This window comes from Carassius gibelio, chromosome A6 (genome assembly GCF_023724105.1).
Source record: "Carassius gibelio isolate Cgi1373 ecotype wild population from Czech Republic chromosome A6, carGib1.2-hapl.c, whole genome shotgun sequence".
Lineage (NCBI taxonomy): Eukaryota > Metazoa > Chordata > Actinopteri > Cypriniformes > Cyprinidae > Carassius > Carassius gibelio.
The window spans coordinates 3,355,603-3,381,934 of NC_068376.1; the positions used below are offsets into that span (position 1 = coordinate 3,355,603).

The window sequence follows — 26,332 nt, forward strand, 5'->3', positions numbered from 1 at the left end:
CAAAATCACATCCTCAGATCTGTTGGATAATAGTCTAATAATAATAATCTAATAATAGCATGTTAGGCCACATTGTCCATTCTACTCCAAAATTAAAAGGATAAATACATTTGCATATACTATTGTTAGGACCATTAAGACTCGTTCTAATTATGACATCATTTGCATAAAAATTAAGTATTTTTCCTACTTAATACAGTAGACATGGCTGTATTAAAGTGGTTGTTTAATCAATGAATATACAAAAATATGCTGATTCCTATTCTGAGGTATCTGTACCACTACAGTAATGAGAAATGGTTTAATTGTGATGAAAATAATTTCACTGTAATATTTGTCAGTGGTCCTTAATAGGCTTAATTTTCTTTAAACAGTGTATATATATATACATTTATCTAAATATTATAGCATATTACCCGAAACCATTATTTATTTATATATATAATTATATATATAATTTTTTTTGTAATGTTTCTGCCCTTACACTTTTAATTATTTATTTGTTTGCCTTAATTTATTATTATTGCTACATTTCTTTTCCCCCCCTTTATTTATTATTTTGTTAATGTATTTATTTACCAATATATATTTAGTATTATTTCTCTTGGTGGTATTTATTTACCCTAACTTGTTTATTATCATTATTAATATAACACATGACCAGACGTGATTTTGTGTGTGTGTCTGTGTGTCTGTGTGTGTGTGTGTGTGTGTGTGTCTGTGTTTTTGTGTGTGTGTGTGTGTGTGTGTGTGTGTGTGTGTGTGTGTGTTTCATTCCTAAGTCTCTAAAAGGACAGTTTTTATTCTGTCTGTTATAAGTCGACTGCACTGATCTCTCGTCTAGTTTGGCTTCAGAGTACATTCTTCTTCTGTTCCTCTCTCAAACATGACAGACGTCACCTGAAGATCAAATAAACGTGAGCAGTCAATTCTCAATCTTTCACTCCTCCAGTGATGTCTCCAGCACAATAATCTCAGTTATTTTTAATAACTCCTCGCAGTGTGTGGTTCACGTCGAGCTCTTCTGCTTTTCCTCTGTCTCGGCGTCAGAACGAGTGAATAATTCAGCAGAGATGGTAAAAACAAACAAACTTCACCAGATTCCTCGCCTACGCCTCCTCTCGCACGCCGTGAGCAGATTAGCACTAATAAGGTCCGTTAATTACCAGGCCGTGTAATTAGCCTCATTCCCAGGGACTGCGCCAGGTTTCTCTTTAATGACAGAAGATATGGAATATTTTTAATTGGTGTTTTCTTAATAAAGTTTAGTTTGCTTTGCTTTGCGTGTGTGCTTTGAGGGTTTGAAGGAATAATTCAGCCGGGCACTTTGATGTCAAATGGGAGTTTAATTCAACATCCCGCTGAAAGATGTTGGTTATGGGAATGTCTGTTTGGGAGATTGGGGAGTGAAGACGCCTTCAAAGCATCTCTCTCTGGACTCCGGTACACAAGTAAATAAATCCTTGACATTTATTTTTTACTGTTTCCTCCTCAGGACCGAATCTGTGGCTGAGAAGATGTTAACAAACTGGTTTACTTTCCTCCTCTACAAGTTTCTGAAGGTGAGTGGAAGGAACTGGATAAATGTGTTTCCTTACTGTATGCTAACAAAACATAGGTTTGCTGGTCTTCCTCTGGTCTGGTTTACTGGTTTCACAGAGGTTTTGTCACATGTTCTGTTTATATTTTGGTTGACACAATAATATTTATGTACAATTATGTACTGATTTCTGAAGAACACTGAAGACTGGAGGAATGATGCTGAAAATACAGCGGAGCATCACAGAAATAAATTACATTTTACAATCTATTCACACAGAAAACAGTATAATATACTTTTAATAATATTTCACAGTTTTTGTGGTTTTTACTGTATTTTTTGTATCAAATAAATCCATCCTTAGTGAGCAGAAGATATTTTTTTCAAAAACATTTAAAAGTCTTACAGACCCCAAACTTTTGTTTGTTTGGAAATGTGGATAAATTGTAGTCTTTTTGATTTTGATATTTGCATCAACTGTTAAAACGAAAAACCATTACAGTAAAATTAACTAAAACAGATGAGTATGACAACAAAATATTGAACAAATGAAAAGGAAATTTTCTTCAACAGACAAAAACGTTGACTTAACCATAACTGAAGCCAGTGAGCCACTTCAGGCGGGTTTAAGATGTGTTTTTCAACAGGATCATGATGAATTAAAGGTGAATTAATAAAAGCGATTGCTTGTTGATTGCGTGTTTGAAGTCCAGACACACTCTCTGTGTGTGATCATGTTGCTGTTGTATTATTATTTCACCTTGAGTTAGTTTGTGATTCAGATACAAGATAGACAGATGTACGTTACCGTTCCCTCAGGGGAAGTTCATTATCACGATCTTTAAGAACCTGCATTAATATAAATCGCATCCATAAACACACTGGAGTGTGTGTGTGTGTGTCGTCTCCTGCTGCTCATTAACAGCTGTGTGTTTAATTATCCCCTGTGCTAATGAGCCCAGCGTGGCAGGGCCGGCATATGGATGGGCCGCTACGGATCCCAGTGAGGGACATGAGAGACAACAAACATCCAGCAGGAGTCGCACGCAGCTGTTTGTCATTGTGTTTTCACCTGAGAGCACGAGCGCCGCTGATTAAAGTTGTCTTATACAGTTTAATTACTTTGGGTAATTAGCCTTGAGCCTTAAAGAAGCGGCTTTTGCGATGCATTTAACTTTAATAATGTCACATATTGTGAAGTTGGTTCCTGAACACACCCCCCTTGTGCCATTGGTCAGTTAAACCAATAGCCCCGCCCACAAACACTAGCCATTGGTTGGATCAGCTGTGCTGATGTTTTGAAAACGGCATTACATTTGTATTTATTTTTGTCTGCATGTGGAGCTGAGACACGAGGATATTTTAACCACTATACAAACACAAAATTTGGTTTCACGGTTTTAAAGCCGAGTGCACTGATATTGTGGTGTTTTGTGCTCTCATTTGGGCACATTTGCTTCAGACAACAGAGAGACACTCTCAGGAGACAGACGGGACTGATAGAAGGACGATGATGATCACATTAGTGAGACGGAGACCAGAAGAGCAGCAGTTGTGAATGATGAAAGCCAGAGAATGTGTGTAGGAGGAAGAGTCTGAGCCAAACGCGGAGAGGAGGCGTGTGATTGGCTGTTTGACACACATCATGCTCTGAAGTGTTTCTCCAGCTCTCTCCTCCACAGCCATTAGCCTTGTGTTAACCCTTCATCGCTCGTCTGTTCACACGGCCCACAGCTCATTTCCACGTCTAAACAGCTGCTTTTATACGGCTGACGCTCCTGGGAGGCGAAGGAGTTCTGTGTTTTGTCTTATTTATTTTTGTAGGAGTTGCACGTTAGATCTTCAGGATATTACAGAAGCAATAAACTCCTCTCTAAACTTTGAATTGATTTTCTGCTGTGGTTTACATCGTAACTGACCAGAAAGGTACTGTCTGTTTTGGTAGAAAAAGTTTTTAACAGACTAATAAGTTGTAAGGTTATTTTTTAGCAACAACAACAAAATAATTAAATTGTAATTAATAAAATAAAAATGTAATATTAGTTAAATAATACTTTTAATAATTTATTAATTTCTCATTTAATTTATTTTAAATACGTCAACTTAAGTAAATGAAATTAAATTGAAATAGTCTCGCAGAAACAATGAATCCTGCACAGTGCTATAGCTTGCAATTAATTTTTAATACATCAGACATTGTTTACTAAATAATAATAAAAAAAAAAAAAAAAAATATATATATATATATATATATATATATATATATATATATATATATATATATATATATATATATATATATATTTTTTTTTTTTTTTTTTTTGTTTGTTTGTGATGGGTGAAAGAGAAAGTGAAGTGGCTGGAGTAGATGTACAACCCATCAGAAATAAAAATGGGGCATGACGTCGCTAACAGTCTGTGACTTGTCTGTTCTGCACTCATCTCATGGTCACATGAGGTGGTTTTAAAAGCGGTGGAGTGCTGTGAAATGTGCAGAATGAAAGCGAGAGCGACGAGTAAAAATATATCCACAAGCGTCAATCATCAGCAAAGTGGAGAAAATGACCACAATTGGCAGAATTGGAAGAATAGGTGCTGCAGACACCGTTATCCAACTTCCTCAATCACGGTATGGGTACACTTCAGTTATAACGGCCCCCAGGACCACAGGGTTGGTGTCTTTTGGGACACCTCCCCAGATTGAGTTTGAGAGTCATAGGCCACACCTAAACATTTAATTAGCTCAAACATGTCAAATGGGTTTAGAAATCAATTATTTCAAATAAAGAAATAATTCAGGACTTCCAACAAACCCCTAATATCATGCAAGTTGTGATGTATTTGAAAGCCCTTAAAGGGATAGTTCATCCCAAAATGAAAATTGACATCTTTTAAGTCGTTCGAAACAGTTGCTGGTAACCATTGAGTTTCATAGTATTTTTTTCCATACTGTGGAAGTCAAAGGGAACCAGAAACTGTCTGATTACCCACAGTTTTCAGAATATCTTATATGTTTAACAGAAGAAAGAAACTACGGTAAATGATGACCGAATTTTTATTTTTGTTTGAACTATCCCTTTAACTACAGAAGAGTTCAGTAGGAAAAAGCTGTTGTTTCAAATGATTCAGAATAAAAGGTTTGATACCATTTCAGGCACATACAGTAGTTATTTTCACATAAATTAACACTTATTATAATACGACCTTCAGTTCTCACAAAATATAAAAATCGCATGCCATGTAAATCCCACGATGATCAGCCGTACGCTCTTGATATCTCTGCCGTGTGAAACTCAAAGTGCTGCCTTCCAGGGATGAAATGGAGAAAATGAAGGATTCATTTACCTTATACAGCCCTGATTTAGGAACAAAAACATGAACTGGCTTGTCACAGCTCCTCCTAGAGTCAGACGTGTGTGTGTGCATGAGTTATGGGTGTGGATTTGGGGCTGTTTTAGGACATGAATATTTTCTGTGATGATATAAATATGCATGTGTTTGCATTAAGTGTGTTCACGTGTTATTCTGAGGTCTAATCTCACTCTTTTATCTGTCCTGTGTGTGTGTGTGTGTTCAGGAGTGTGCAGGCGAGCCTCTCTTCATGCTGTATTGTGCTATAAAGCAGCAGATGGAAAAAGGGCCGATAGACGCCATCACCGGAGAGGCCAGATACTCGCTCAGCGAAGACAAACTCATCCGACAACAGATCGACTACAAAACAGTGGTCAGTTCTGACTCGAAACCAGTTAGAAAGGGTTTTGAATGAGTCAGAAACACATATCTATTGTATTGCATCTTGTTATAGTTTTCTGTATTGCATGCAAGCCCATTTCCACCACTGTATATATATATATATATTTTTTACTTTTTTTCTTGCAATTGTGAATTTATATCACGCAACTGATTTTTTTATTATAAAGTCCAATTCTCAGAAAAAAAAAAAAAATTCTAGGAAAATACTTATAAAAAAAAAAAAAAAAAAAAAAAAAAAAAAAAAATGTTTTTATATCTTGCAATTCCAAATTGTAGGGAAAAAAAAAAATCAATTTGAGTTTAATTCAGTGGTGAAACCGGGCTTCCATGGTATAGTGGTTACTAGTGTTAAAAACAGATATTTCATTCTGCTCTATTTGAAAAGGTTTATTGTATACGTTTTGTTTTCTGTAGACAGACTGTATGTGATTCATGTAAGTGGGAAGGTTTTCTAATAATCTTCAATGTGTTTCTGCTCCGCAGACGCTGAACTGCATTAACCCAGAGATTGAGAACGCAGCCGAGGTCAGCGTTAAGTGCCTGAACTGCGACACCATCACGCAGGTCAAAGAGAAGCTGCTGGACGCCGTCTTCAAAGGCACTCCGTACTCACAGCGGCCCAAAGTGGGAGACATGGACCTCGGTATGAACATGATGAATGCTGGAAAACCAAGCTGTGGTTTATTGTGGTCACAGTGTGGTCTAGATGCACGACCTTAACCCCACCAGCTGGGAATCACCACAAATAAGCAGCTACAAACATATTTTCCAGTCGCTGGATTGTAACCCCATGGCTGATTTTGGTGTGTGTGTGTGTTCTCTGCTCAGAGTGGCGTCAGGGTCGTATGGCTCGAATCATTCTCCAGGACGAGGACGTCACCACGAAGATCGACAACGACTGGAAGCGTCTCAACACGCTGGCACACTATCAGGTAACCGCAGCATCCTCCGCCTGGTTACTATGGCAACCCCTCTACACCCCGCTGCCCAGTAACCATGGCAACCCCTCATCAAGTTACTAGGTAACAGTTGAAACATTTTAACACACAGCGCACAAGCAGGTAACTATAGGAACCACAAAAGCTAGACTGGTGAGGTGCATTGAAACAGAATGATTGATATTTATATTTTTATATTATTGCTGACACTACTGAAAGAAGTCTGTTTTCAAATTAGTTTTTTAGATTTTTTTTTTATATATAAATGTAACATTTAAAGAATTGTATATTTTCCTGTTTACAAAATTTTAATAAAAAAAAATAGATTTCTATATGTTCATATTCATTTTTACAAAATTGCAGTTTTAACAATTTATTTAGAATTTATGGCAGATGACTGAAGTTATAAGTATATATTTACTATTTTTTTGTATAAAAATTGTAATTTTACAAAATAGAATTGTACTTTTTTGTATTTACAAACTTAGTTTTATATTTACAATTAACGGCTGATAACTGATTATCAGAATTGTAATTCTGAGCTTGCAAAAAGCTCTACAAATTAGAATCTAGAATTTTGCATGTTTGTCTTTAAAAAATGTACAGGTTAACCGTGAAGAATTTTAAATTTTCATGTTTACAAAATTTTCGTTTCATAAAATTGATTTGTACATCATGTCATGACAAATTTATAGTTTTACAATATAGAATTAATTTAGAATTAATAGCTGGTAACTGAGATCATGACTTAAATTATAACTTAAAGCTATAGAATTTGAGAATCTGGAATTTTACGATTATCCTTACATTGAAGATTTTTTAAATTTTTTCATGTTTACAAAGTTCTTTACAATACAGAATATTTTACATTATAGAATTGAACCAATATCCAAACAGTAATTTTACAAGATAGATTTTTACCTGTTTGTCTTTACAAAATTAGAATTTTATATCATATAATTTTCTGTTTTCAGTAGCTTGACTTGATTGGTGCCCGTAATAAAAATGCTGGGATTGTCTCCTGTATTTGTGTCAGTAATAGACACTGTCTGTACCAATCTGTCTGTTGTCTAGGTAACAGACGGGTCAGCGATCGCATTGGTTCCCAAGCAGAACTCCGCCTACAACATCTCCAACTCCTCAACGTTCACCAAATCCCTCAGCAGATACGGTGAGAGAGAGAGAGAGAGAGAGAGAGAGAGAGAGATGGAGAGAGAGAGAGAGAGATGGGGCGAGAGAGAGATCAGTGCTTCTCTAGCACTAGAGGAATACAAGCATGCAGTATAAAATCAGAGCATGAAATACTGTATCCCATAATGCAGTGGATCATACTTGACCTTCTATTGCTAGAATATATATATATATATATATGTGTGTGTGTGTGAGTGTGTGTGTGTTCAGTTAAGCACATCATCTTTTTAAAATGTTAGTATTTTTACTACTCAGACTTATTTATTACAGTTAGTTTCCAAGTCAACATTTCATTGCCAGTGTAACAAACTGGAATTAATCTGCATACATTTAAATGTTTGAAAGAGTGTACACCGAAATGAATACAAATGGTAAAAAAATAAAATAAAATAATAATAATAGAAGGTAGTGTACAGAATACACCATGCAGTATGCAGTAATCATTACCATAGTAGTCTGTTTTATTCCAAACATAGCCTTTCTGTCTTTTTCCGTCTGTTTCTCTTTGGCGTGTGTTGAACTCAGCGGTCGAGAACTTCAGACAGAAGGGAAATGGTTATGAAATCCTAAATCTGTGTTTGTGAGTCAGGAAGGAAGAGAGAGAAAAGATATCCTCATGTTTTTTTATCACTAGATGATATAATCACTAGATTTTGGACTATGTTACTCCCCTTAAATGTGACTCTTAATTATAATCTTTCTCCAATCCTCATGCATTTCCCCCCAAATTCTCATGAAGTTATAATGAAAGTTATTTCTGTCTGAACCCTGAATGTATTCTAGAGTTATCTGAAACACATTTTAGTAACCCGTCGTGTTTGTGTGCACAGAGAGCATGCTGAGGACGGCCAGCAGTCCGGACAGCCTTCGCTCGCGGACGCCCATGATCACGCCAGACCTGGAGAGCGGCACCAAACTCTGGCACCTGGTGAAGAACCACGACCATCCGGACCAGAGGGAGGGCGACCGCGGCAGCAAGATGGTCTCTGAGATCTACCTGACGCGTCTGCTGGCCACCAAGGTGAGGAGAGAGACGCCTGCTATCAAAGCTGTTCAGAATAATAGATAGCATCATTTAAAAATCACGGAGTCAGAGGCGGAGTCAGAGTCAGACGCATTGCATTGTGGGATACTTTGTATTGCTTTCATTATCATATATCATTTACACACTAATATAGTACTTATTCATATTTTTTATTTGTTTAATTTTTATATTTTCAGATGTTATATATATATATAATCTGTTTATTATTATTATTATCATTTAAAGTTTTAGTCATTTTTAATGTGGTTTTGCACAAAAGTTTTTATTATTTCTCATTTTATTATTTTATACATTAAAGCTGCATTTCTAAAAATACACATTTTTAAGTTTCAGTATTTTTAGTACTCTGACTTAAAATTTATTTTGTTTAGTTAAAAATGCAATATGTATTATTTCCATTAATTAATTTATTATTATATATTTTTTTCATTTAATATTTATTTGCTTTTTTGGCTTTATTTCACTGAACAAACGCTATTTTTGGTAACACTTGATCTAAAGGTATCCGTGTTACACATGTTGCATGTACTTACTATTATAACAAAAAATTAATTATGCAAACCAAAATTCAAACCCTAATCCTAACCCCCTAACCATATAGTAAGTACATCTAGTTAATTAATATTACTCAGTACTTATATGTATAATTACACAGCAACAACGCCAACTTAAAATAAAGCGTAACCCAATTTTTAATAATAGTTTTATATTTATACTAATATTTGTATCAACGCCGTCACACAGTTTTTGCTCCATTGTCCTGATGTATTTCTCAGGCAGAAGTGTTTAGGATGAGGACAGTGAAATCTGTGGCTAATGTTCTCCGTCTTGACAAACACTAATTGGCTCACTTTTGAAGCACGTGTCTGATTTTCTTCGCTGATGTCATCAGACAGTTAGTGTTGACCTTTAGACAGTTAGTGTGTGAATGACTAGTTGCTCATTAACATTTACCAGTGCTCCCACTCTCATGGAGAACTGTATCTTAATTAGACCAGTGACCTTTGCTTATTGAGCGGTTTGGGAAAAACGGTCTCTTTATCCGTCCTGTGCTCCGTCTCCGTCTGACACGACACAGATATCTGGACTCAAACCTGCTGCATTTCTCTGCAAATATATAATGTTCATGTGAAGAACACGTGCATCTGCTCCAGTCACTGTCTGTTCACCGGAGACATTTAAAATACACGAACGTCACTGCGTTATGTAACGGAGTCGCATCATGAGCATCATACTCTGCAAAAAACACGTCTAGTTTCCTGGACAAACATCTAAACATCATTGAATCAAGACTAAAGCAAAACCACATTAGAGATTATATTCTACCTCTCGCTTTCTGAGAAATGAATCAAAATTTAGTGAGTTTAGGTTCATCATTTCTGATATTTTTACATGACAGTATCTCATGTGACTGCTTCCAAAGTAAATGTATCTTAATTTAAGATTGAGATATTTGTTCTGGAGAATGAGACATAAATACTTAACAAGTGTATATTTACAGTATATTCAACAATGTTTTTGCTTGTAATATAAAATTGCGTTGTGGACGTTGCAATGATTTTGCAATAAGTTTCTAAAAGAAAAAGGTTTTGCATGAAGAGATGTTTGAATAGCATCTCTGATTTATACTTTAGTCACATTAGTTGAGCCGGTACAGTAAGTTTCATAAATGTTTGCATGAATCTGTTCATCGCTCAGAATCATTCATCTATGGCATAAAAAAAAAATCTGTGACTTTTCATTTATTATATATAAAAAAAAAAAATGCTGTGAATATTTCTGTGTATCACTATGTCTTGTTATAATAGTGCAGTGATTAAACATTATGCCTCAGTTTATTTGCAGTGTAAAAAACATTGCCTTGATTACCGTCTCTCACAGGGGACACTGCAGAAGTTTGTAGACGACCTGTTTGAGACCATCTTCAGTACGGCCCACCGGGGCAGCGCTCTTCCTCTGGCCATCAAATACATGTTTGACTTCTTAGACGAGCAGGCGGACAGACACATGATATCAGACCCTGACGTCAGACACACGTGGAAGAGCAACTGGTGAGTCTGTGTGTCTCGATGAGGAGCTACATCTCTCCATCTCTTGGTGTTTGAACGCCGTTCCTCTTTGTCTGCAGCTTGCCGTTGAGGTTCTGGGTGAACGTGATCAAGAACCCGCAGTTTGTGTTCGACATTCACAAGAACAGCATTACAGACGCGTGTCTCTCCGTCGTGGCTCAGACCTTCATGGACTCCTGCTCCACGTCAGAACACAAGCTGGGCAAAGACTCGCCCTCCAACAAGCTGCTGTACGCTAAAGACATCCCCAACTACAAGAACTGGGTGGAGAGGTACTGTACATTTCATTGCACGGGATATTTTAGTTTATACTTTAAAAACTGCATGCTGCTAGCTGCGTCTACAATGTCGGATGCTATATCTCATCCTCATAACATATATTTGCAATGCATTGTGGATGATTTTGCACTTTTTATCTGAGCTGTCTTTAGACTAGTTTTGCATTAAAGACATCTTAATAGTGTCTAATTTGAAAAATTTATTAAATTTGATTAGACATTTAAATAGTTTGCATGTTGAATATCATTAAAATGTTGACTAAATATGTAGATGTAGTTGTTTTACAGTTTTGTTTGAAGGTTTGGGGTTGGTTCTGCTCACAAAGACTGCAGTTATATAATAATAATAATAATAATAATAATAATAATAAATCTGAAATATTACAAATTAAAATAGCTGTTCTATGTGAAATTCTGTTAAAGTGTAATTAATTTCTGTTAGTATTTCCAGCATCATTCCTCCAGTCTTCAGTGTCACATGATCTTCAGAAATCATGAAAATATGATGATTTACTGCTCAAGAAACATTTCTGATTATTATCAATGTTGAACACAGTCGTGCTGCACAATATTTCTGTGATGCATTTTATTTTTCAGGATTCTCAGATGAATAGAAAGTTCAAAAGAACAGTATTTATTTGAAATGGAAATCTTTTGTAGCATTATTCATGTATTTACTGGCACTTTTGAATTTAATTAAAACAAAAAACAATCATACTGACCCCAAACTTAAAAAAAAGTTAATTCAGAAACCATTGTTTTTGGTGCTAGAGACCACTATAATTGAACATATAAGAAATCGAATGCTATAAAGTGTAGAATATGAAATCTTCAGTGTAAAGGACGTCTGGATTGACCTGTTTGATCTGCTGTGTGTGTGTTGTGCAGGTATTACTCCGATATCTCGCGGATGCCTGCGATCAGTGATCAGGACATGAGCGCGTATCTGGCCGAACAGTCGCGTCTGCATTTAAAACAGTTCAACAGTATGAGCGCGCTGCACGAGATCTTCTCCTACATCACCAAATACAAGGACGAGGTGAGAAGCGAACACAGCTCAGGCGTCAGGACGCTCTCCGTCTGATGTGTCTCTGAATTCAGTGTTTTCTCGTTGTGTGTAGATCCTGTCGGCGCTGGAGAGAGATGAACAGTCGCGTCGACAGAGACTGAGGGCTAAACTGGAGCAGGTGATCGACACCATGGCTCTCTCCAGCTGATCGGGACTGGACACCTCCGTGTGTGTGTGTGTGTGTTTTTACACCAGGACAGATTCACAACGCTGAATGTAGGTGGTGTAGATTTTGCGTTGTTGGACAAAGACGCTCTTTCCTGCTTTGAAGAGACAATGAGGACGTATGGGACCTCTGATGAAGTCATGTGACCATGTCACGAGCCAATGATCGCGACGGATCAAAGGACACTCGAATCTGATTGTGTTTACTATGTTTATTATTTTGTACATATGTTATCGACGCTCCGCTTTCTCTGCCACTTGTGTTTCTGCTGAATTTGCACAGTTTACAGAATCAACGAGCAACTGCCTCCATCCCGTGCACACCACGTCCCGTTTCAGGTCAGGAAACGCAACGGTGCGCTTTATTTAACCTTGACGAAGGTGAATTTGACATTACACAAATGACAAAAAGAAGGAAAACATAACTAAAAATATTGTCCTGTGCCATGTTTTATTTGAATGTTGTTTGATGCTAAAATAAAAAGGGTTTGTGAAGTAGGAATGTGCTCTGAATGAAAAATAAAATGATGACAGGAGAAATATTTCATCCAAAAATGATACTTTTTTAAATTTTGACTGAACTGTTTCTTTAAAGCAAAGCTTTAATCACGGATTCATCAGATGCTCCTCTTGATTTTAGCTGAATCAGCTCAGTCATTAAACGCGTTCATCCTCCTCGTCTTTCAGCAGAAATCACTAGGTTTAGTAAGACTGAGCTGAAATAAATGATTGAAAAGGAGGCCGAGTGAATAGTTTCAGATGCATGAGTCAGTGTTTGTGCGGCGTGTCGATACGATCGTTCATCAGGCCTTCAGCCTCCGTGATCAGAAAAGAGAACTGGTCTTTTGTTTTTAATGAGATGGGCCTGATTGATTCAGACTCCATCGCTCGGCTTTCATTGATCACTTTAAGAGGAGACATCTCGTTTGTCAAACTCTGTTGTTTCCTCTTGAACATGAGATTCATCATTTATGAGCCAATGTTTCAGTGCTTCATAAAGTGGTACGAGATGTTTAATCGATCTTCCATGTTCTCAATGAGTCTCTTCTGAAGTTTTTGGCCAGTTTCTCACATCAGATTTAACTCGAAGAGCTCGTGAGATCAACATGTCGCTTAGATTTGAGTAAAAAATGAACAAATTAAATTTTAGCTGGTTTACCTTTAGCATTATTTAGCAAAATTGCAGTGTTTTTCTTCCAGGAAAACCAGTCCAAAAACATTGAAGATCTTGTTATAAGCTACAACAAAAATTGCTAAATAAAAGCTATTAACTGTTTTGTAAAGTAATGAAATGGATCTATTTTAATTGGAAATACGCCAGCAGATGTAAACCAAACTCATCAGGCCTTTTCCCGGGGTTTCTACGGCTTATTTTACCAAAATATCAAATTAAAGTCAAGTTCATATTAAGAATGATAACTATATTAGCATCCAATAATATTGCATAATTTAAACGTGCACTTCTATGATGTTTTGTTTATAAAATTGCAATGCACACTTTAAATGGGAAGACTTTGACTTGCTGTACGTTTTTATTGTTCATCAGCTATAAAGATACATTTGAATTTGAAAGTGATTCCAAATATGGAATGGTTAAAGTTATCATTCTTGGTGTGAACCGGTTTAATGGTTTTACTGTAACTAAAGTAACCAGCTCTACTGTCAGGTGACATCATCATGGTCCTCAGTGACATCATTCACTTTCAAACACAGACAAAAAGAAGAAAAACAGACTTTATATTGACACTGAAGTTTCAACTTTGCCGGTTTGGCTTTCTTCCTGCTCGACTGGTTTGTTTTGACAGATCTACATAATCTTCATGCAATAACCTTGTGCTGTCAGCGGGTTGGTGCATATCAATTCTGTATCGGTTGATTTAGACTGATGGAGGTGGTGTTGGTGTTTTCGGTCAGTTTTAATGCAGTGGACAGCCTGTTGATCTTCTAATCAGTCTGATTTGACGTCACATGCTTTAAAATGAGTTAGAAACATCTCAGGATCTTCCTTTTCTCACTTGAGTTTGTCTCTCGACCAGAGACTGGACTCACTGGTGAGGTTCTGGACATTTGGGTTGTGCTTCTTCCCAGGACTCGCAATGTTTACACCCAACTTTAAAATCACTTGTACAAAAGAGAAGTTGTGATTTAATTTATTTTTTATTTTGATCCTGTTGTCGTGTTTCTTAGATTGAAATGTGTCTAAACTGGTGCTTTTGGAGTGTTCTCTGCTTTCCTTTCGTACATTGCTATAATATCTTCTACAGTTTTCATGAATCTGCTCTTTAGCTCCAGATGTCTGTGAAGGTCCGCGTTGATGACACGCAGTAATACTGAGGCACGGATGCGAAAGCTATCATGTCTAACCTCATCCCTCTTTTTCTTTTTCTTTCCTGTAATTTCTGAAAAGTAATAATGAAGTATCTGTCCTTCAGACCAGAAAAAAAAGCAGAGATGAAGGAAGACAGTTGTTGTTGGAACTAAAATAACAAAAGACATTTGAACAATTATGATTGAGGACTCAGACTGTCACCGCTATCTATTCATATGTAAATGTTTTTTTCTTCTTCTCAGATTTACTACTTGTAAATAAGTATCAAGGAGAAATTAAACATGCTTTTGCTAAAACCTCTCTGGTGATCTTCATTCATTCAGTTTTCAAATATCTAAAATCACAGCAGAAATCCTGCTAATCCTTATGTAAAATTGTTTCAAGGTAAATCCAAAACTTATCCTCCTACATTTGCACTGAGTTCATCACAAATTCTCCTAATATTTTTGAGTGCTGATAAAATTGCTTAAAAAAATAAAATTCATTCGTTTGTAATTTGAATTGATTGGCTGACACTTCAAGGGGGTCATGGCGAAGGGGTCAAAGTTTAAATTATTAGCATTTGGCACAGTACAACCAATGCTGGGAGTGAAAATTGGAAATCAATGTTGTTGAATCGCAGATAGCAAAAAAAAAATTAAGATTGAAATATGAGATTTTATGAACAATAAAATTGACCATACAAAACCGTCTGCTGTCACAGATGTCAGTTGAAGGTCTAAATTAGATATTTAAAAGTCTCCGGCACCAGCTCTTCTCTCGATCTCATATTTTGAGGCATTTCAAAGATGGCCACCGAGTGATATGCCTTGCATGAAAGGGACTTTGGCGACTCACCGGTGCTTTGAAAACTCACACATTCTGCATCGTTAATCATGTGAGTGCACCCTATTTAACAACTTAAATTTGGATCAGTTGCACATTTTTAATTGGAATATAGCCCAACATTCACAAAGCTTCCTACTAAACAGTCTTTTTACATGTATTACATTGAGCTAGCTTTTAGACGTGACTTATTTCTGGTCTTGTGTGGGTGTAAGTGTGAAAAGCATGTTAGAACGAAGTTCTGTTGATTACAGAATTGCAGGTTTTGTGCCTGTCCCTCCATCAGCTCCAGCGGGACACAGGACTCGTCCCGTCCGTCTCTGCTGCTCAGGTGAGGAGATCTCACAGGTGAGTGTGTGTCTGATGGAAACAGACCCCAGGAGCTCCAGTCATGTGCCAGGCGGCTCTGTGGGGTTCAGTAGCACCTGTTCTCCCTCACCTTGAGCCCGTCGAGAATGATTCAGCTCTCCCTCAGAGACACTGTTCACTTTAGGGCCAGTGGAGCTTGGCACCAGTTAGTAAGTGTGCTTTTTTAAAACAAAAACAAAAAGACAGTCTGCATTTACTAACTTGATTCAAAAAGCAATATTTGATTGGATTTTGTTTTGCATCCTAGCGGACTTCTAAACTGAGCTGCATGTGAGGTGAAGCTGATGTGGGCTCGCAGAGGTATAAATGTGGCATCACTCTGATTTACACGCAGCCTGATCCCGCCTGGACCAAGAGAGCACCACAGTCGGGCCGTATGCTCTTAGATTTTATCCGGTATGTTAATCACGACGTCGCGTCTCTGGCTTAAGAAGCATCTTATGGCGATTTAGTCAGAGACACTCACCGACTCTGTTCAGATTGGAAAACTAGCATACTGCTTACTGAGGACTACAATTTATATTTTATGACAATTCGTTTTTTTGCTGCTAAGTGAGATATGCATGTTCAGTGCACAGTTCAGTGGTATGCAACATTGCTTGTGAGTGGTGTAAAGGTATCAACCTGGAAATATTAATGAGAGTTAATGTTTTAACTTTAGAATTCTGATGAAATAGTGAAAAATAGTGCATTACATAGATTTTTTTTATCTTAATGCAAGCAAGAAAATATATCTATTTTGAAGAGCGCTTCCAAAAACAGTAGCTAATGTTTTAACAGATACCGTATTTTGGTTTTCACCATGATTATCTTTTAATTTTGTAAATTGATGTTATTTTCATAGTTTTCATCCTTAAACATGTCTGTGGCTTCTTTTCTAAAATCCTTACATACTGTTTGATTGCTGAACCTAAACTATGAAATATGAAAATAAATAAATAAATAAATAAATAAACTGCAACTACTAAAAGCCTTGCTCAAACTAAATTGAGATGTGAAGTACATTTAAAATGGCCTTCAAATAACAAATTTGAAAATATAAAACTGCCATAAGCTTGATTAAAACGGTTTACCATGGTAAGTTTTGTCTAACGCCATCGCTGTGCACCAAACAGCTGAACAAAAAGAGTGCGTTTTTCTGCTCTCTTGGAGTCACTGAAGACGGATTCAGAGAAAAGCTGGTGGCAAAACTGGACTGTATCATGAATAATTCTGTTCACTTTGTCTTTGAGCTGTTTTAGCCACCGGCATCTTCCAGCACAATGTTTTAAGTCGTGCTGCCAGGAATCTTTGCTGCCTGCTGGAACGTCTTCTCTTTCTTCTACCTCCGAGTTTGCCTGCATGAGATGGCTGGCTGATACCCGAGCCAAGAAGAATGACATTGCACAAGGACACATCATCTTATTCATGGACCCTGTGGCATTATCATTCATATTACACACTCTTTCTGTTTTAACTGTGCTGTGTGCATGTGTACTACATCACTTTGTGCTTAGTTTGGTGGTGGTCATTACTCTAAATTCATCTGTCTACACAGATTTCATTCAAAACATTAGAATCTTTTTATCAGTGCAAAGTTGAAGAGAGGAGCTTTTAATTTAATTTGGACAAATATAAGTCTGTGATGTACGCTCTTGAGAGGAAATTAATGTATTTGACTTAAATAAAGGCAGCATGCATTGCGTTTTTCCACATTTTCTGCTCTTGATTTCTCTCTGCCTTTTCTCTTCCATTTCCCTCGCTTCGACAGCTATCTTACGATGTCATTTCCTTTTCCTCCAATCAGGTCAAGCCCCAGAGGAACAGCGTGTCTTTCTGATGGTAGCAGTTAAACCTCTCGTCTGCACTGAAGGATGGATTAAATTTTGTACATTTAAATTGAGTAAAATGAAGTGTATCATCATGGGGCAAATTAAATTTGAAAATCCAACAAACACAAGTCAAGTAGAAAACAAATTTCCAAAGAAATCAAACACTGATGTTACTGACATACACATGCCCTGCCTTTATTGCATGTTTCAATGTATTTTTTTCATTATTTCACTTAACTTAGTAGTACAGTAGATGATTTCCACCACAGCTTAGCATGTTTTAATCTGTTATGCAGGGTTTCCCCAAAACAGTGAAGAAAAAAAACAGATGAAACCTTACAGTAAGTGATTTTTAGCCATTTTGTAAATTTTAACAATATGCTCTTTTCCCAGTGCCATCCAAACTTGAACGCCCAAATTGGATTGAAATGTTTCCAACTGGCTAGAAAAGGAGGGCAGGCCCTTTTACTCTTGTGCTGTTTATTGCATACAAAGAGATTTCTCTGGATACATTTTCAGCGATTTCTTCCAAAGAACAAGGCCACTTAACATCAGTCCGGTTCTTTCATCAGGTTAGACTGAAATTTGTTTATTAGCACAAGCATTTTGTTCTTGTTGTCTCTGGTGGTTTCTCAGCCTCCAGCATCTGAAGGTGTGCTGCTGTCCAGGGTGCTGAAGGTCTTTCCACCAACCCAATCCCTCTCTAACTCTAGGCATTAAACTGATCTCTGTGGACTCTTGACAAGCGTATTCATCTCTCAGAAATGATTTGTATCACCGTAAGTTGGTGCCAAGAATCTTCAACACCAACTTAGTGGTATTCATGATGGTCTTGGAGTGCAGCGAATCATCCTGGATTGGTCTTGTTCTCTTGCATCATTTGCTCATGTTTGATGCTGTTAGTGGTTAGCTCTTTCTCAACAGCAGTTTTATTAACCTGGTACTGTGGTAATGTGACTTTATTTCCAGGGGGCCTGGTGCACTTTGACTCCTTGAAGTTATGTTAAGCTAGCCAATCAGATATAAACTATTTCATTTTTGTGACATATGCATCAGAGAAGTGAACAGGCTGTGGGTGGTTCATGGTCCCAAGGTTCTAGATAGGTCTCAAGTGCATAATGATATTTTAGTGGTTTTCCTCCATAGCATCCCTGTATTGCCCTCTCCTGAGTTGCACAACCTCTCAAAGCTGGACTTGCCAAAATCCAGTGCTGGGAAGCAAGCACATTTTCAACACCAATATCAATTGTCCATTCCCATTGGATGAGCTACACTCGTACAAGCTCATAGAGCCCTGCGAGTGATTCCCTGGATGAAGATGGCAGGTTGTGTTCACCTGACCCTGTGTTGACTGGTTTCCTTCCGTTCTGCTGAACCTCCTTTACCTTGTCAAGCATTAAATCTTAAACTCTTCAACCTACCGCCTGTCTATGTATGAGGAATTTTTAAGATGCTCTCCTGACAATAAGTAAAGTTGCAAAAGGTAGAAACCGTCTAAGATGGTTGGAAAATCCAATTTTCATTTTTGCATTTGAAAAAGCGGCATTAAGTTTTTTCAGTATCCGTTGTGTAACTGAAAATAGTTCCGTTGGCAAAACACATTGAAATCATTTGAATCTCCTGGGTCCCTGTGTAGTGCTATTTGTATGATGCACTATTTTGAACGAGCTGCTGTTTGTGGATTGCCAAATCAGTGTTTTAAGACAGTCATGATGCTGCCTTAAAAAGTAGCTTCATGTGTAGGTCACCAGGCTTTGGAGCAGAGCCATTGTTGAGCTGTTTCAGATGACCTGCAGATAAGCTCACTGCACACTTGGCAACATTACAGATGAGAAACAAGCTCTGTGTGTATGTAATTAATTATGAAAGGGCAGACAGGCCAAGAATCACATATCTGACAGAGTCAGAAGGCCTGATAAGGCCAGATCTGTTTTATTATCCCATGTACTTTATTCTGGTTCAACACAAGAGTCCAGTCTTTCAATGCAGTGTTTTTACCTTGTCTTTCAAGTGAGAGGAATAAACTGGAAGTGATATAATTTGTGTTTAACAACTCCTCATTGCAATGGACTGCAAGAAGTTACAATAATTTTACACAACATCAAATTAATAATCAATTGAACTATTTTTGAATTGATAACCGGACACCACTCGGTTCATTATGATTGCAATGCTTTTATTTTGAGGAAAATAGTAGGAAGTATCCAGTATACGGTGTGCAGTACTGAGTACGCAGATTCCTCACACAGTCCCATTGTCTCTTGTTTTCCTCAGGCCATGTGTCTTATTAATGATGGGGGTGGAAAGAAGCCACACTTTTCATTAACCTTGAGGATTCATAATTCACAAGCCCATGTTCTTCCTGCCTATGTTTAATGTTCTTCTCTGCCAGCTGTCACAGATACTGATGACTTCCTGTGACTGTTGCTTCTTAAAGTAGCCGGTCAGTGTTGACATGACGTCATTTCTCCCACAGCTCCTGCGTGTTTAGTCACATGGCGTTAATGACTGCCATTGAGATGAATGGGATTGATAATGGTTCCTTTCCAGGTATTCCAGGACTTGTGGATCTCACTTGAGGACTGTGGGTAATGTAGCTCATCTTCGGCCTGTGTTAAAGGGTTTATACATTATCCCTAAAAATCAGTTTCTCTATGGAGAAGATGAATAGCATGTCTTCCAGACCCGAACTCTACTGTTGCTCTCTGACACTGTAGAGAAAGTTTGTCACAGAAACTGTGATAATAGATGAGGAGGATCTCACTGTACTCTGTATGAACCTGAAAACACTTTATTCAACACTCAGATCCTTGAGTTTTTCATCGTATAACATTAATCACTGTTGACTCATGAAACTTTCAAAGCAGCGTCACACAGAGCTTTCTGGAGGTCACTCTAAAGAGCATTGAACTTGAGAAAGAGATGGACAGCATGCACAGAAAACTAATCTCGTTAGAAAGTTGGCAATGTCTATAAAAAAGGTACTGGAATTGGAATTGAAGCTTTAAATTATTAATAAAGCCACACTTAGTCATTTTTCTTTTCAACAAATGGTTTGTGAAAGGAGGTGCTTAATCTTGCACTTTTGTTCATCCAGTTTAGGAGGTGAAACCATAAATTTTATGAGGTTTCTGCAGCACTGTTAACAAACGTGTGCACATGTATGAACAGTTTGAAATGTTTGAATGTATTTTCTGGCAATAAGCATAACTGAATGGCTAACAAAGTTTACAGTTAGACTAATTTCAGCTGTAAGGAAACCTAGTTTTAGACCAAACATTGGTTTTGCAATTAATTGCATATCATTTGAACTAAATTGTGATGCTTTTGACATGCTGTGATTCTCATGAAGAATACGTCGAATAGGCGACTCTTTCTTTATGCCCCTCGTGCCAAAGTTTCATGAGAATATTTTGTTTTTATTTTTTATAAATCTGGATATATAGTTTACTTTTTGGGTTTTCATGAGCTGTATGCCAAAATCATCTGTATTAAAACAATAAAAGACCTGAAATATTTCAGTTGGTGTGCAATGAATCTAAAATATATGAAAGTTTAATTTTTATCATTACATTATGGAAAATTATGAACTTTTATCACAATATGCTAATTTTTCGAGAAGGTTCATTTAACCTTTATTGGTTTTACATAAGATCTGTGCTTTCTTTGCCTTAACGGGACACTCATTTGTACCCCACTGATGTAAAGTGCCTCTGTGTTTTCCTTTATCCGTTCTGAATTTTCTTTAACCATATTTTGCATTTTTTTCTCCTCCTCTCTCATGGAGAATAACACACTTCAGTAGTCCTTGAGAAAGCTGTCAGACTCCACCCTGGTGCTGCGTGCTTCTGATTTAAAGCGAGAGAGAGATGCAGAGGACAATGCAGGAGAAATGGTAACGGTCTCCATGGTAACATGTTTCTGTACTGTATATACAGTGTTTTAAATGAACGCAGCAAGAGCGTTTATTCTGTATTATGATCATGATGTCGAAAATAAGAGAAATTTGAATGCATTTGGATTTGAATCACACAGTAGTTTGTGTTTGTTCATGTCCATGCGGATATGGATATTAATGTTGTTGTGTGTGTTGACATGTTTTGGTCGCAGGTGTTCAGAGGAACAGTAGCAGGTGTGGATTGGACCTGTTTTTCTCCTGGTCTCATCTCCGATCCTCCTCCATCTTTCAGACGGTTGAATGTTGGTTCACATGTGAGCGTCTCTCTGATTCTCTCGCTGTGTTCCTCCTGCTGTCACATCGAACAGACACAGCAGGTCCCTCGCGCCCCGTTTCTCTGGGTTTGCTCCACAGATGTTTCTGGGTCAATAACCTGACCATGTTTAACATGACCGTACACTCACTTTCATCACGTGTTACCATAGAAACACACCCTCCTGTCTGTGTTAATTCATCATGGATCACATGCCCGCCTTTCTGTCTGTTCATCTTAATGTAATAGTAATTTAGGAACAAGCTGACTCAATGACTACACTGAAAATGACTCAATGACTGTTTTGATTTTGACTAGTTTTTTTTATTAAAATATTGAAGATATTAAGGTTGAGATATTATATGTGTTCTGAATCTTGTCTTTTAACAGCTGAGTTGTTCACATTAACATTATATATCATTAAGAGTGATATATATATATATCACTTTAAAGTTGGATCTTTTAAAACATTAGCAAACAAATTCTGTTATACATTGTTTTATTTTTTAGTTCTGTAGCTTTTTTTGTGTTTCAGTTGTATTATAGTTTTTCTTTAAATGTATACATGGCAGATATTGTCTTATGATTTATTTAATCATTCTGTTTTTTCTGCTGAGAATGATTTGATGTACTCCTAATAACACACTTTAGTCTTTCTCTGCATCCCTCTAAACTCACTCACAGGGAGCATCTAATGTGCTTCATCTGTTTTATCAAAGAAACATTTTTTTATTGAATTTGGCTTCTTATAAAGACCTGTTTCTTTCCTGAAACTCTTCTTCCCCAGAGGCTCAATCGTGTGTTTGCTAGACCTGGAAGATAATTACAGGTTAAACCATAAGAAGGAATATTCCACAGATGTTCTTTTAGGCCATTCAGTATGAGCTTTATTCAGCTTCAGAGTTAGTTCAGAGCAGACAATGAAAATAAATGGTTTCTGACTCTGCCACGCTCCAGAGAGGACAAAAAGAGAGCGCTGTATCTTAGTTTATTTTATTCAAGCACTGTATTCTAGATCTTATAACATTATACCATAATGTTGCGAGACACAAGAACCAATGGTGTTCAGCACAAAACCACTGTATGGCTTCAGAAGATAAGTTGGAATATAGTGTTGGAGTAAGCTGTATCTCCAATTTTAGGATGCTTTACAGGATTCCTGTGCAGTTTGGAAAAGGATGGAATTTGATTAGAGTAATTTCCAGGTCTGGAAAAGTATTAAGAAAAAGAAAGCAGAGTATGGAAAAACATTAGCATTTTCAGACCTTTGCATCTATTTAGGTTTCAATAATAGAAAATTAAGAATTTAATGAAAATACATTTATTTTATATATTTTAGTTTTCAGCTGTGTGTTTAATGCTTCTTTAGTGATTTAGTGAAACACAACTGAATGAATTCAATGTGCTCTTTTTCATTATGCAAAAAAATGCAGGGTTTAGGTTTCTTCTCTCAGTAATGTCATCACTGTTTTACAGAGCCTCGAAAACAATCTTTGCAAAGATAAAAAAAATATAGTCTGTTGTGCGCATAAGAAACCATTAAACCACAGAACCTTAAACTTGGCAAATAAGACAATGCACACAGCCGTATTGTGGCCATGTTGTGTATCGCCACAGAGGATGCATTCAATTGGAAATTAGGCCTTGATATTACAGGTACTACACTAAGGAAAGCCAAATTTTGAGCAAATAGATCTATATTAATTCATGTGCAATTATGCTCTAATTTTCTTCATAGTAAGATGGCAGTGACCCACAAAGTAATTCACTTATAGCATATACAAAACTACAAATTGAAACAAATTCCTATGTGAATAGTTTCTCAAGGGCACAAAAACACTATTTTTTTTTTTTTTTTTTTGCATGCAAAATTTTTTCTTCTTCTTTTTTTAGGGCCTATTGGGAAAACCAATTAATAATAAAATAAAATAAAAATATTTACAGATGACTAAACCAAAAATAAAGCTGAAAATAATGCTCTATAAACCATTCATATTAAATATAGTCTGAAAATCTACTGAGAGGTTTGGAAATCTGAGTCTGGAGAAGTATGGAAACTTGAGTTGGAAAATGTGTAGGAACCCTGCTTTTATTGTGCATTTTTGATAGCGTCTGTCCACATTCACTGTCCGTTCATGGAAAAGAGCAGCATGAACCTGCTATTAAACATCTCTTTTGTGTTCCACCCTAGAAAGAAAATCTTACGGGTTTGTACCGACATGAAGGAAAGTAATGAGAGTTTTCTTTTTTGGGGGTTGAACTAACCTTTTGAATACGATGGAAAAACTATTTTCATACCTGCAGAATAACTCATGCCACAGTCGATAATAGAGCTTAAATAATAGATCACAAGCCAAATATCTATAATGTATGATGAGCGCTAATGACTGAGCTTCATGAGGCACTTTGTCATGACGTTCACTGAGACAAAAACTGCAGTGTGAAGCATAATGCATCTAGCTAGTGGTTTCTGTTCATTATCAGCCGTGCGACATCCTGGACATATGATCGAGCTGAATATGATTCAGCATTCACTGAAAATACAGCTGAAAGTAATCAGATGATATTTGGCTATTTTGAAATTATTGTCAATACTTTACATTGATAATTTATTCTCAAAAATTGTAAACAGTGTTTGTTATACGTAAGCTGGATTTCAGAAAAAAAATTAATAAGAAAATTTATCTTGCCTGAAAATTGCTACAAATTTGATTTAACAGCATTTTATCAGTCATTCTGCTCTCTAGACATAGATATTTGCATAAACTGTAATGAAGGTCCATCATTCGTCAGATGATTTAAAGACGATTTTGAAAATGTCCCAAATTGGATGGAAAAACAAACACAAGTCTCATATTCAACAAGATCCAATCTGTGCCAGATACAAAATCATAATTGGCTGACAGTATAAATGCTGCCCAAGTTTCCTGAGCTATATACAGTAAGCACAACCTCAGAGCAATAAAGTTTTCCTCTGGGATTACATATATTTATAAGTCTGAATTGAACTAACCTCTTTAAATTAGCATTCTCTGATTACTGCCAGCTTTGGTACAATACTTCATTATCACTCAGGTCATATTTGCACCTTTTGGCCTTGAAATATATTTAGTAGCATCCAGACCAAATATGAATTTAATTAGAGTAAGATGTGCTAATATTGATATACTGTATCATACTGACTAAATGCTGACTTCTTTGCCGGGCTTGGAACTCATTGCCTCATTTAGCATTTGACATTTTTGCACTTTTTCTAGACATTTGTCAATTAAGAATATTTTAGTTGACATTAAACTCAAACCTGAATACTTAATATCCAAAGATATTTAAACCACTATTGCATTAAAACTCGCTCAAAATGTCTCATGTAGTCGGACTTCTAATGATCTGAATTAAGTCCACGTTGGAGTTTATTCAGGCCAAGACTGTCTGTTCAGCAAGAAATGAATCCAGTCATAGCTTCAGATTTTATGTGCCATTTAGAGGCAGGTTTATTTAAAGTACATCATGTTGTTTTAAATCATGAAACAATGGTAGAGAAAATACTGAAAATGTATAGACTGTGGTCAGGATTTAAATCTATCCAAAAGTACTGTACTTATTTCAAGTCAGAAAAGAGGATTTTGTTTCCTGGCAGCTTGTGTGCATTTGATCCTGGAAGCTGCATAAATCCAGCCAATCAGATGGGAGCTTGCCAGATCAAGTAAGTACTTTTCTTTTAATTTTTTATGCAGTATGCATCAGATGGTCAGTAAACAGACAGTGAACTTTGCATCGGACACAGGCAATAAGACACTTTATAGATGTTATATATTGTGTCTGTGGAGGGATTCTGGTAAAGTGGGGGAAATGAGGATGAAGTGTTATTGACACAGTAGTATTATCTTGTGTTTGAAGTTCTCACATGCACTCAGATTCCCATTCATAGACAACCAAACAGTTGCTGAGTCACTAGATAGATCCAGTGTATTAAATGAACAAATGTTTTCTTTTAGCATTTGCAATTACTGTTCAATCTGAACGGTCATAAAAATAATGAACTCTTAAAATTTTCCATTTCTGAATTTGGCAGCAGCTTTGGTTTTCTGTTAGACCTTGTCATGCATTCATCTGAATTGTTTCAAAAATGCTTTGTTTAAACATCAGAAAAACAAAGACGAGGATAAAAGGCAAAGGCCGAGCTTGATGTTCAAGACAAGCATGCACAAATACTTTTTTTCTGTTGTTATATATATATATATATATATATATATATATATATATATATATATATATATATATATATATATATATATATATATATATATATATACATATATATATACAGAAAAATCCATTTTGTGCACATAAATACATATCACTCTCTCACTTACACAACTTTCGTAAACACACACTTGCAGACAAGATGTAGAGCAGAGGTTTCTAGTTCTCAAGGTGTTCCACTCTGAGCACATCAAAACACATAATGAAAGGAGACAGATTGAGGTCATTTTGACTCTCTCTTTGTTTTAAAGGGTTTGAAGGAAAGAAATAGACACACTGAAGCATGAAAAAAATCTGTATGACTAACAGAAAGAGAGTGACGAGATTTGTGTTTCTGGGATGTGTTTGTGTGCGTCTTGGCAGTGAATGTGTTCTTGCGTTCACTGGGGAGAACATGCAAACACACTTAGATCTGTTATAACACACATTTTATGTTATTATTCATCTTTTTTCCTCCTCATGCCAAAAGAAGAAAA

General features: G+C 36.6%; 1 protein-coding gene across 1 annotated transcript in view; it reads left to right on the plus strand.

The window, feature by feature from the left end:
- The window catches only part of LOC128015274 (plexin-A1), a 103,247-nt gene extending 90,029 nt beyond the window's left edge, over positions 1–13,218 (plus strand). The window contains exons 23-32 of the mRNA XM_052598977.1: positions 1,496–1,562; positions 5,118–5,264; positions 5,777–5,936; positions 6,122–6,225; positions 7,306–7,402; positions 8,253–8,443; positions 10,349–10,518; positions 10,596–10,808; positions 11,703–11,853; positions 11,936–13,218. Of these exons, the coding sequence (XP_052454937.1) occupies positions 1,496–1,562; positions 5,118–5,264; positions 5,777–5,936; positions 6,122–6,225; positions 7,306–7,402; positions 8,253–8,443; positions 10,349–10,518; positions 10,596–10,808; positions 11,703–11,853; positions 11,936–12,031 (1,396 nt within the window). The 3' untranslated portion in view covers positions 12,032–13,218. The remainder of the gene's footprint in view (positions 1–1,495; positions 1,563–5,117; positions 5,265–5,776; positions 5,937–6,121; positions 6,226–7,305; positions 7,403–8,252; positions 8,444–10,348; positions 10,519–10,595; positions 10,809–11,702; positions 11,854–11,935) is intronic.
- The last annotated feature ends 13,114 nt before the right edge of the window (positions 13,219–26,332 follow it).